The sequence below is a fragment of the Dryas octopetala genome, chromosome 8 (assembly GCF_963921425.1).
Source record: "Dryas octopetala chromosome 8, drDryOcto1.1, whole genome shotgun sequence".
Taxonomy (NCBI): Eukaryota; Viridiplantae; Streptophyta; class Magnoliopsida; order Rosales; family Rosaceae; genus Dryas; species Dryas octopetala.
The window spans coordinates 17,835,086-17,847,131 of NC_141373.1; the positions used below are offsets into that span (position 1 = coordinate 17,835,086).

General features: G+C 34.1%; 1 protein-coding gene across 2 annotated transcripts; it reads right to left on the reverse strand.

Moving 5' to 3' along the window:
• Positions 1-1,867: 1,867 nt before the first annotated feature.
• Positions 1,868-11,837, reverse strand: LOC147277718 (uncharacterized). 2 transcript variants are annotated; one of them, XM_086254533.1, is made up of 14 exons: positions 11,675-11,837; positions 11,484-11,549; positions 10,659-10,724; positions 10,496-10,571; positions 8,740-8,817; positions 7,358-7,455; positions 6,512-6,585; positions 5,658-5,745; positions 5,405-5,562; positions 5,108-5,150; positions 4,166-4,231; positions 2,995-3,072; positions 2,233-2,384; positions 1,868-2,123 (listed from the first exon to the last, which is right to left on the reverse strand). In XM_086254533.1, the coding sequence occupies exons 1-13, from the start codon at positions 11,771-11,773 to the stop codon at positions 2,280-2,282; spliced, it is 1,095 nt and encodes a 364-aa protein (XP_086110659.1). In that variant the 5' UTR covers positions 11,774-11,837; the 3' UTR covers positions 1,868-2,123; positions 2,233-2,279. The 2 variants fall into 2 exon arrangements, with proteins under 2 accessions (XP_086110659.1, XP_086110658.1); XM_086254532.1 differs by having other exon boundaries at positions 1,868-2,384.
• Positions 11,838-12,046: the final 209 nt, after the last annotated feature.

A 12,046-nucleotide genomic window follows, 5' to 3' on the forward strand; every position in this document is an offset into this window, starting at 1 on the left:
GGTTGAGGGGATGTAAAAATGGTTTTGAAAGAAGAGATTTTTTAAAGTAGTTATAAAGCTGGAGGATTTCCTTGAAACGAAGTGTGTGAAATTAGATAGATGGTTGTTTGGTTGCTGCATTTGTTTGCTAGGACTTAGTAAAGTCTAGGCTTGAATCGTGAGGACGGAAATGATAGTGTCTATGCGTTGAGGATATTAATTAGAATGTGAATGATTGAGGTTGAGGTTAATGGTTGATGATTAGGCAATTGATTGGTTGGAATGATTATTAATATTATTGGTGGGATTTTGATGTGAATTTGAGGAATTTGGTTCATCTTGTTGCTTGGATGATTGGTGATGGAACTATTATGCAATTGAATAATTATGGATTTTATTGTGGATTATTTATTGAGTATGGAATTGAAGAAATTATTGAGGACAATTATTATTATGTAACTTCACTCATACGAGCTTTAGTGAGCTTACCGGGTTTGTTGTATAACTCGGTACACCATGGATGCGGTGTAGGATTTGTGTTTTACAGGTTAAGCAGGTTGAGGAAGCAGTGGGGAGAAGACGAGACAGTGGGACCCAGAGAGATTTATTTAATTGTTCTTACTCAGTGGTTTGTTAAAATGTTTTTGACAGAATTATATTTACTTATGTTGTTGTGTATGGCTCAAAAGTAAGAGAAAGCAGATTTAACAGATCGATGTTCAGTATTTTCATGGGCTCGAGGTTGTGGGGCGTTTCAATTTTACTTGAACAAAAGGGGTTTAACCTATTTTGGGAATGTTCGAAATTATAAAACTCGGGGTATGGGTGTTATAACCTTGGGCATTTTCAAAGTGGGTACCGTTGTGGCGTTTCCGTGTTTTGGGGCGTTGCAAGTAGCACTTTTGTGAACATTTTGGCGGTGCAATTACACTTATATATCAAAAAAAAAAAAACTCAAAATTCTAAATCTTAACCTCGTGAATCCCTGAAAACATAACATACTAAATCATATATAAATCCACTCAAATAAGACCAAACAAAAAAAATATATCAACAAACATGTAGAAAAAAAGATTTTTTGCACTATAATAACATTTGAAACTGTTACTATACTCCAATAGGCGAGCGAGCACTTGATGAACATGGCCAAACACTCATCATTCGATACTGAGTTGATAAAACACAGACATGCATCCATCAACGCGTTTTTGTTATATGTTTTGTCATTGTGAGTTAAAAATAATATATTCTCACTTTTGAGTCTTCTTAAAAGTTTTTAGGGACTTTTTAGTATTTTTTAAAGAATTGGAACCCATATAAAAAATAGCAAGTCAAAAAATGTTTTTGGTCCCTGTATTATGGATGAGTCGTGTCATTTCAATTTAAATTTTTTAAGAACCATATTTTCATTAATGTCACAATCAAATCAATTATGTCAAAATTGTCTACTTCATAGCCAATCAGGTGGTGCTACGTCGGCATTTTTCAACTCGGTTTTGATTAATTTGACCTAATTGCAACATTAAATATAGTCCTACAAACGTGCAAATTGAAACGATGAGACCAAAGTACGACTTACGCCAAACTACAAGAACCAAAAGTGACCTTCCGCCAAAATAGCAAGTAACTATCCAATTTGGATCTTAGTAAAGCTGTTATTTGGAGACTGACTTGATGGATCTCAACAGTGGGACCATTTTTTTTTTTTTTTTCCATTTACTATTCAGCAGCATAATAGTCAAATAGCCATATCCGTCAACCTTGCCAGGTATCTTGACCCTTGACTTTTGAAAGATTCAATAATTCATCAAGTTCAAAACACTAGAAGTGAGGACCACACTAGACCACAATGCCTCAGCCAGTACTCAGTAGTCACAGCTCTAAACAATTAAAGAAATCAAAACAAAATCTTAATGAATGCTCTAGTAGTGCCAAGTTGTCGATATGGGCTTTCGCCCCCACACCCTACCTCTTCTTCAAAGATTAGATAATAAATAAAAAGGCAAGGAAACGTAGAAAAAGGAAAATACACAAGTTAAGGAATCTAATCTAACAACCACCACTACCATTTACTCCAAAAGGAAAAGAGTTCATATAACACACTTGAATTTTTTGCTCACCTGGCCTTGCTCAAGGTAGAAAAGCTTCAACATATATTTCATGTAGCAATAAAAATTGCAGATGATTAATTAATGGGGTTGACTGCTTACAATTCTGAAGTGTAATACTACATGAAAGTGAAAGTCATCTTACATGGATGAGATGACAGTTGTGAGTTGAACAAGCAGAAGGGAAATCGATTAGCAAAACATTTCATTGTTTGTTTCGCTCTCTTTAGCTACAACATCGGCCACAAAGATGCTACCCGAGTCGCACCATCCACCCAGAACATCCCTGTTTTGGCACTGCAACAACACATGAAGTTCGAGATTTCACTGGTGATTCTATGTTGCACATTAAAGCTGTCATTGTATGGAATAGAAGAACACCTAATTTGATGTTGGACCAAGAACTAATTAACCTGATTCTATCACTCCTAGGTCAGTCAAAAAACATCTTGGTTTTTTCAGGTAGAACAATTTGGACTTCAATAATTTAAGCGTAATTTGACATAGTGCTACATGCTATTACAGACTTCAAATTTATTATATCATATAAATAGTTAAAAAAAATATAAATATTCAAATTTGATATCAAACTCTGGGTTGCCTAAAATTTTATTACAGAAGAAAATAACTATCATGACTGCTGGTCCCAAGTGAAAACCAATTCCATCTAAATTGGTTAGGTTTATGTCATCAGACTTTTTTCTCTACTTTTTTTTTTTCGGTAAAAACTTTTTTCTATACTTTTCAACAGAAGAAAATTAACAAATATGTTTTTTTGTTTTTGGTTAAAATTAATGAAGTTGTTATAATCAAACCAATTTCAGCTTTTGATTGAAAGGGCAACACAATTAGCCTAAGAGAGGGAGTCTATATACGAGCTATGCTGAGCATTAGAAGAATGCAATACCTTGCTAAAACCAAGCCAGTTTGAATCTCCTCTAAATGAAAATACCTTACTGCTTTCTTTCCACTGTCCACAAAAGATCTGCAAACACAGTCATAGGGTGATGTAGTCAGAACTGAGAGTAACAAGTCAACTACTAAGAAGGATGTCCAAATGATGCATAATATATATTTAATACCACAAGATAACCAAAGTAACTTGGGTCATGCTTCTATTAAAATTTAAAAGCAATTTGCTAACTTACAAAACATAGACATCCTTATTATTTATGATAAGACAAAAGGTGAGGCAATTTTAGCAGGACCCACCATATCCAGAGGCTTATTAATGAGAAGTAATATTATAGAAAAAATTACGCAGTTTCCTCTAGGCCAGCCTCTTGAAAATTAAACGCAACCAAATGTTCACACGCTGGGTCTAAAACCATGAGACTTATTTCTATGCTTGTCTATTGTGTCTCCAGATTTTCTTTTTCCTTATATATATATATATATATATATATATATTTAACTAGGATTTTAATTATTGTTATATCTTATGCACCTAAAAATTACATTACTCCATTTATATGAATGATTTTCTATCTGGTAGTGAATATATCTCATGGCTTTTCTAGGACAATGGTCCAATGGGGCTATTACATACTAAACCGTGCTAGACAACCAGAAAGAATGTTGCAAAACAAGTTGCTTCTTTTGGGGTTGATTTAGCAAAGCAATGTTATCACCACTCCCCAAGGACAGATTTTGATAAGCATCTACAGACTAATATACGAACTGCATCAGAAAAATAAATAAAAAAATTCCATGCCCTATCCTGATACAATCTATAGAAGTGGTTGCATGTGTAAACAGGTTCATCATTTACCGGGCTGTAAGATAAATATCATAATAATTTAAGAATCATCTAATAAGTAGTGGAAGTACTTTGTGTTCATAACAAAGTAAGGAAGCACTGTTAGTTTTTCTTTCAAAACAACATAAATCTATCCAACCAATCTGATAAAAAAAATTAAACTTCCATGTCAGATGGAATAACAAGGAAAGTGATTATTGAAAGTAACAAACTACTAAGGGTAAGCAGAAATAGTTCACCTGAAAATGAGGGTTACGTGTAAAAGAATCAACTAAGAGACAAAGGACATCATTACCATAAATGTTAAAAAAGTGATCACCTCATAATCAACCCCTTGTATATAGAGATAGTCAGAGTCCACCGAAGAGAAAGCAAGCCCAGTTATCTGCACTAGTGACAAAAGATGTTATCTCCAGCAGCCATATCCCAAAGAATGAAACAACAAAGAAATTCTGTAGCTTAAACAAATCAGTGGAAGTTCACTATATTTAAGCATGGTGTTTAACTTCAGCCCATTACTGTTGTATTTGACCATAAACACGACAATTGTTACCCTGGAATGCCAATTAAAAAATCTCATCAATGAGATTGTCTGATCACATGATTATGAACCTGGGAGATCTATAAAGCATGAGGTGGAGGTAAAGCGCCTGTAGTAAGATCTAAGGTCTGTAGGTAAGAGATTTGCATCCTACACTATTGACATTCACAGATATAAAAAGGGCAATCTGTTTTCAAAAGTTCCAGTCATTATTAATAAGTCCCAATCCAAAACAGTCCTTATTTTTGACAATTACCATAACTTTAACAAACCCTAAATCTCTTCTAAGAATCAAATTTCTTGTTGATTCCAAAATAAAATTGCAAGCCATATAGGGTGCAACTAAAGGCTTATAGCCACAACTGGGAGGATGAATGGAGAAGAAAGTAAGGTATAGGGGATCTGAGATCCTTTATTGGTAGCCAACAAAACTTCTGTAGTTGCAAGCCACGTATTGAAGCAATAATCCACATATATGGGTATATTATCATGAAAGAGCAACCACTTGCCATTGTTAGAGAAAGAATGAATGTGGTTGCACAATCAATACAAAAGGCCATCTGTTCACCACTCTAAAATAAACAAATTAATTGTCCTTTAATTTATTTTTTAAAAGCAGTTCCAGAGAATTCTGAGGAGAAAAACATGGAGTGAAAAAAGGAATAGGAAACTGTAAAAAGAAGCATAAACAAAGACATGTCATTATATGTTAAAACTGGCCTCATATTTCGAGCAGTGCACCCATCTTGATAATGCTGACCATCTACATCAAATAAATATATATCATATATCAGGTTTCACTTCTCAGTTTTGCAGAGGGCCAAAGAAAAGAGAAAAAAAAAATGTTCCATTTCTTTTCCCCAACTTTTGAATACCAAATGGAGCCTAACAAAGACATAAAATACTATCAAGCAGAATATTATTGCATCCATTATTTAACAATTAATCAACAAGAATCAGATATAGCAAAAATAAGTACAAAAACTGGACATGGTTATTAAACAAAATGGTACCAACCTGCGAGGATCGTAGATTGTCACTGTACGGTCAGCTCCGCCAACTGCAATGTTCCCATTTGAAGAACTGCAGACAGCATAGAAGGTATCACCAAGGGAACCACATATTCGTTGTAAACAGCCGCCATTTTCTTTCATTCTCATGTCCCATATAGTCAGCTACAGTTAGTCCAACAGATGAAGCATTCAAGCAAATAACTGAAGGATAAAGTTCGTGATAACATTTGAAATCCTAAAATGCATAAAAGCTCTACCTGGCAACCTTCAGTGACTGCTAATATAGAACTTTCATTTCCAAAATGCGAACTTTGCATGAAGTTCAAAGATGATGGATACAAGAGTCTGGAAAATGGCTATGTTAATAACAAAGAGTACTGAAAAACCAATAAAAATAAGAGGTAAGTGATGAAAATTAAGGGGAATGTGCGCAAAAAACAACATATGCAAAATTTGTAGACATAAATAAATAAAAAACTGATAGAAAACTACTTATCATCACAGAAGAAAAAATAAATAAAAAAAAGAGGGAAAAAATTATTGAAAGAGAGGACATTTCCCAATTAGTGGTTGCTGGAAAATAATCATCTCAAAAGATCCCGAGAGAATGAAAAGATTGACTAAAAGAGCAAATGAGATAACAAATGTGCAGACACACACACACATGCAGAGAAGCAGGGGAGGGGGGGGGGGGGGGGGAAGAAGAAAAAAAGAAGAGAGAGGACAGTTGGGCGCTTCTTTTTCTAGGAGAGGACAAATTAAAATTTTGTGATTTAATTCAACCCAACAAGTATCAGTAAGGAAACGTTTCACAATGAGAACTCACTTATAAGCATTAATACTGGTCATACAGATTTTTTCGTTTGTTGATTAGTTCAGCATAAATGCTAAACACTAAGACCATAAAATTATGTGATGTAGCCACTCAACACCCATCTCCCTATGAGATGGTATGCCATATACTGAAGTGGCTCGGACCATACTATTTGTGAATTTCCCAGCTGAAGTGATTTATTCAAACTTTCTATGTTCTTGACAATACAAGTAATGTATGGAGTTTATTTATTTATTTTTTAAAATAAATTATTCAGGAACCACATGTAACACTTACGTACATAATGTCCTGACATGGATATCCTGGTCATAAACATCAATAGTTTTGCAGAAGCTACGAGCAACAGCAGCCTGGAATAAGAGGTCATTAAGTGTGATAAAGAAATATAGGGTAGGAAATACTAACCAGAGAACAAACCATAGTCTCCCAAGTACTATTAAGTTGAATATTCAGAAAGTTAGGGACAGTGTCCTAGACAAAAGCACATATGTCCTGTTCTTTTTTTCTTTCATTCTTATGACATTAATCACAGGAATGATGTCTCCATATGACATTAATAAAAAATGTTCCCATCACTTTGATTTATTATGTAAAATTATAGTAGTTTCATTTCATTATCTCTTATAAACTCAGCTTCTCTGAATAACACTTACGCCTACAACTCCAAATCTGTTTGTTTTTTTTTAACTCAAATACTGTAATGACTTTGATATGTAATTTCAAGAGCTTAGTGATACTGGAAGTCTGTCAAAAAGGTCTTAGAATAAAAAAGAATATTGGAACATAAAAAATTAAGAATAAAATGAAAGGTTTTACTGATAAGTGAGTAACCAGTACATATTCAAAAACAAGGTTTCATCTAAAACTTTCTCTTAAAAACCTCAATCATCTAAATATCAGGTGATAGTAGATGTCACAACTAAAAAACTAGAAAATAAAATTTAACAGAAATTTTTTTTTTATAATTAAAAAAAAAAATTGTCAAGAATGGAAAACAGACCACTTAATTGTATTTTCATAACAAGGTTCAGCTGTCTCAGCTGGCTGCTCAAAATGAAACATCATGTAGAAATTCAGATCAAATATCAAAACTAAGAGTCAATTAACTAAATCACTCAGTACCATAGGCCACTGTGTTGGACTGAAGCAAAGTCCCGCCCAACCACTTTCTCCAATGCCACAATCACGAGGCAGTACTGAATATGTAAGCCTCTCTACATCTGAAAATTCAACAGGAGAAATTAATAGGCTAATTCTACAATTAGTAAGCCAAACACAAAATGAAACAGAAGCCAGAAAGGCAACAAGTAATATGAACATAGAATAAACCATTTTTCATAATTCAATTTATGCCATAAAATCCATGCCTCTTGTACCTGGTAAAATGATGCATCAAATGTATCTAATTAATATACGGAAACAAAAAACCCGACTGGTTTGGCAAACCATGTTGGCATTTTAATATCTGCTCTGATGGCCATTGTAATGTCCACTAGCCTGTTGCACATGCTCCGGGTTTGCAAGACTATCTCAATCCCAAGACAAAACACATAAAGGGGTAGTTCTTCTTTTCTTTTCTAAAAAAATTAGGAATTTTCTCATGAGTGGGAAAGGAAATTAAACTTTTCATGGTCATGCCTTAAAATATGTAGTTACTACTCCATAGTCACTCAAATAAGGTAACTCATTGACAGGTGTTTTTTTATTTTTCATAGTGGAAGGTTTTTTTTGGTCAGATTGTGGAAGTTCAAAAAGGAAAGCAAAGGTAGTTACTCTTACTCAAGAGTAGGAGAGGGTAAAACATACTTTTGTCTGCATCTTTTATTCTAATGAATTATTTAGGTTTATGTCATAAGGTGGATATGCATTAGGAAGTCACTTTTGGATAATAGTGTAGAAGTAAAATTGACGAAAACTAACAAGCTTTGAAGAAGCCTATATGACAGAATGGTTAAATTAGGCAAAGATCACTTATAGCACACTAACAGAAAAAAGGCAATCAAGGCAGGCCCATATGCCTCATCATTTCACTTACATGATTGAAATCTTGTATCATTGTATGCAATAGAATGAAATTCTTATTTATAAAAAAGAAGAAATCATCATTTCAAAAGACAGAATGGAAAGGTCAGAGCCACTTAAGACAACAAAGGCCCACTAGCCTGCATGCATGATACCAGCTTGCCATTGGAAACCAACCAGCTTGACCTACCAAAAGGATAACACAATATTTCTCCAATTTTCAGGTAAGAAGAAACATGTATGCTAAGTATACGAAAAAAAATTTAGGGCAGAGATTTAGTTGAATAGGATTCATTATTCAATAAGGGCCACCAATTTCATTTTCCTTCCTATTTAAAAAACATAAATTCCAGAAAGTCTTACTAACAAATCTTCATAACAAGGATATCACCACAAACTAAAAAAAAAAAAAAAAACAAAGGGATTGCACTATAAACCAAAACTAAGAAAACTGTACCTTCGTCCAAAAAAGAAAACTGTACCTTTACCAGTAGTGTCTAGTTTCGATACGATAAGGTGACCATAAGAATCCACAGTTCCCAACAATGAATAGCCAGTGCCTGCATTTGTATCAAGATAGTGAACTATAAGTAAATTACAAAAAAGTCCAAAACCATTCAGAAATAATTTTTTTTGTGTGCATTTTCTTAAGATTTCTCTACATATCTGAAATGAGATCATCAGCCTCTAAATAAAATTTTCCGCATTTAAAAGGCTTACATACATTTAGAAGTGTAAAAAGCTGTTCCTCAGCCCAACATTATTCCCAAAACCTTACCCGAACCCCATTTCTCACTACAAAGCCACAAGAAAACGGATTTTCCCTTGGAAAGATGTCTTTCCCTGGGAAATGACTTGAACTTCTTACCACTGTCTTGGAATCCCAATCATTCTCGTGCATACGCTTATTCAGACAACATGCCAAAAGAAATCCATCTCCAATGGAATTCTTCACAACCACTTCCCAAGTAGTGCCTCATTTCTTTTCACCAAATTACTCACCTCTAATCCCCCTTTTTTTTTAATTCTAGATACTATATCTAATCTAATTAGATGCTCCTTTTTCCCCTCCTCAACCCCTTCCCATTAAAATTCCTCATCACATCCTAAAAGGAGAAAGGCATTAAATCGAAGAACAGGTTAACACAGACTGAGTCAAAGTTAATCTACCTCCCCTCAATAAAAAGCTTTCTTCCAGCCTTCTAGTCTCTTCTCCACAAAACACTGAATCAAAGTTAAATTGGTTAACACCCTTCCAACTTAGAGCCTAAACCCTAAGCCCCATTGTACAGCCTAGAGTAATGAACTACTTATCGAGAAAAAAAAATGAAGAAACAAAATGAGATTGAGCCTCCAAAAAATGAAGGGCCGATCGAGCAGCATACGAACCCACAATGTAGGATCCAGGATCCATTTTTAAGAAGCTATACGGCCTTTACCCAAGAGCATAAAACCTCACACTATACCTAAAGTAGTAAACCATGTCCTAAACGAGAAAACAAATTAAGAGGAAAAAGAAGAAACAAAGTGAGGTTAAGTGGTTCCAAGCATCGCTCTAAAAATGAAGGTCCCCTCGAGTGGCATTGCGGTAGAATATATATAATATATACACAATATATATACTGTGTGATCAGCTTTCAACATAAAAACAACCATTACACAAGATTCATTATCAAAACTTTCATTCCCACAAAAGTCAACCAACTAACTGAACAGATTAAGGTTTATTTGGCAGTTTAGGAAAGATAGAGAACATAGAATCTGCAAAAACATTTGGGGGAGGAAGAAAACAAAACAAACATAGGTTTGATGTTAGTGAATTTGGTGGAAGGGATAAAAATGGAAAAGAAAGTAAGACTCATTTTTTAGAAAGAAACAAACTTTATTAATCTTTTCAAGGAATGATACAATAGCAGTAGACAAGAAGTCCACTGAATTTATCCTAAGGCTGCCTTCCAATTTAGAAGAATAGTTGAAAGAGATTGATCCTTAAATTCTATTGGTAACCCCACTCCCATTTTCCACAATTCCTCTTTCCCTTCATACCATATTGTGGAAAAGTACCATGAACCCTTCATTTCCCCTTCGTTTCATCTATAAGGAAAACCCAATATGTTAGATCCCAAAATTTAAGAATGACAGGATGGGCGGAAAATTCAAAATGGGATAAGATAACATTCTGCAGAAGCACAACCTACTAAAAAATAAAAACCAAACCTCAACGCAACTGTCACTTACTCTCAGTTTCAGCAAGCACTATACTCTGAATTTCTGAACGATGAGGGCAGCGGTTAACCATAAATGAGTTCATAACCTTCAAGAATTCAGAGCATTGAGAAAGAATAAACACAGAATATATTGATTACTGAATAGTCCATCTTCAATTCATGAGATCACATACCTGCTTCTGTACAGGGATCAGAAGGCTTTCCTTCCCTTTGCTGACCAGAGAATCTTCCAATGGAATCTGAAGCAAATCAAATGAAAATATTCAAAAAACTTCTAGCTTAACCACCATAATTTTGACTTGTAGCATATCAGCAAATTATGTCAAACATCATTCAGATAAATGCCCAGTAAATTTTTACTCTTGTTTTCAACTGCAATTTTGTTTCTCTATTGTGGCAAGTTCCATCCCATTGAATGTAAAATAAACATTTCGCACTTGAACTTGGCTATCTCACTCATGTTTCCCTCAACATTTTCTAAAATGACAGGTTTAAGACATTAAATTTTGTACTAAACAAAATGCGGTATTAGATATGAGCTTCACCACCAATAAGACTACACCAAACACTAAATTCAATCAACAAAAAAGCAAGTACCCAATTTTCAAGACTATAATACAGAATTAACTTTTAAAAAAAAAAAGGGAGTGAAATTATGACATATATGTAAGAGATGGCAAAAGTTTTCAAATTCCTACTTTTTTTTTTTTGAATCCCAAGGAAAAGAAGTGTGAAATTTCATTTATCTATACTATTATATAAAGCCAGAACTTCTGGAGTTGATAAAAAAAAAATTAAAATCCAAAAAATTCGCACACTTAGAAAGAAAAACAGTTGCAACATGATATTTATACAAAACAGTGATACAACACAAAAATAAATAAATAAAAAAGCTGTTTTTTTTTTTTTTTTTGTTAAGAAAAAGACTATTTCTGGCCACTAAGTTATGCAAGTTTTTGTAGTGATTATAGAATGTATATATATAAGCATATATGTACCTGGAGCTTGTAAATGTGGCAACCGGAGGCGATGTAGACCCAACAAGAAGACCTGTCCTCACTAACCTGAGAAAGAAATGATAATAATAATTATACAAAACAAAATAAAAAGAAAACAGAAAAAGAAGAAAACATCTGACTGAGGGGAAGGGTAAGAATTAGGGTTAAGGATATTAAGTTTGGGGGAGTACATGTAGAGCGAGGCGATTGGACTGGAGATTAGCAGGAGAAGGATTCTCTATGAGAGAGGACGGCACCACTGCCTTGCTCAAATTCTTGGCCTCCAACATATCTCTCTCTCGTGCAAATTGCTATGCGTTTTGGGGCTCTATAGACTTAGGTGGCGGGAATTGTCACTAGTGGGATAACGGCTATAGTAATACAACAACGTCAACAGGGTAATATAATTCTTCATCTAACTTATGTGCTTTTTGTTTTGTCCGTCGGAAACAATATGTTACAGATAATTAGATGTTTTTTCTAATTGTTATTTTTGAATAAAACATTGTTTTGAATAAGTCATTGTATGTTTGTTTTAGTTAGTGGGTTAGTGAGATATTGTA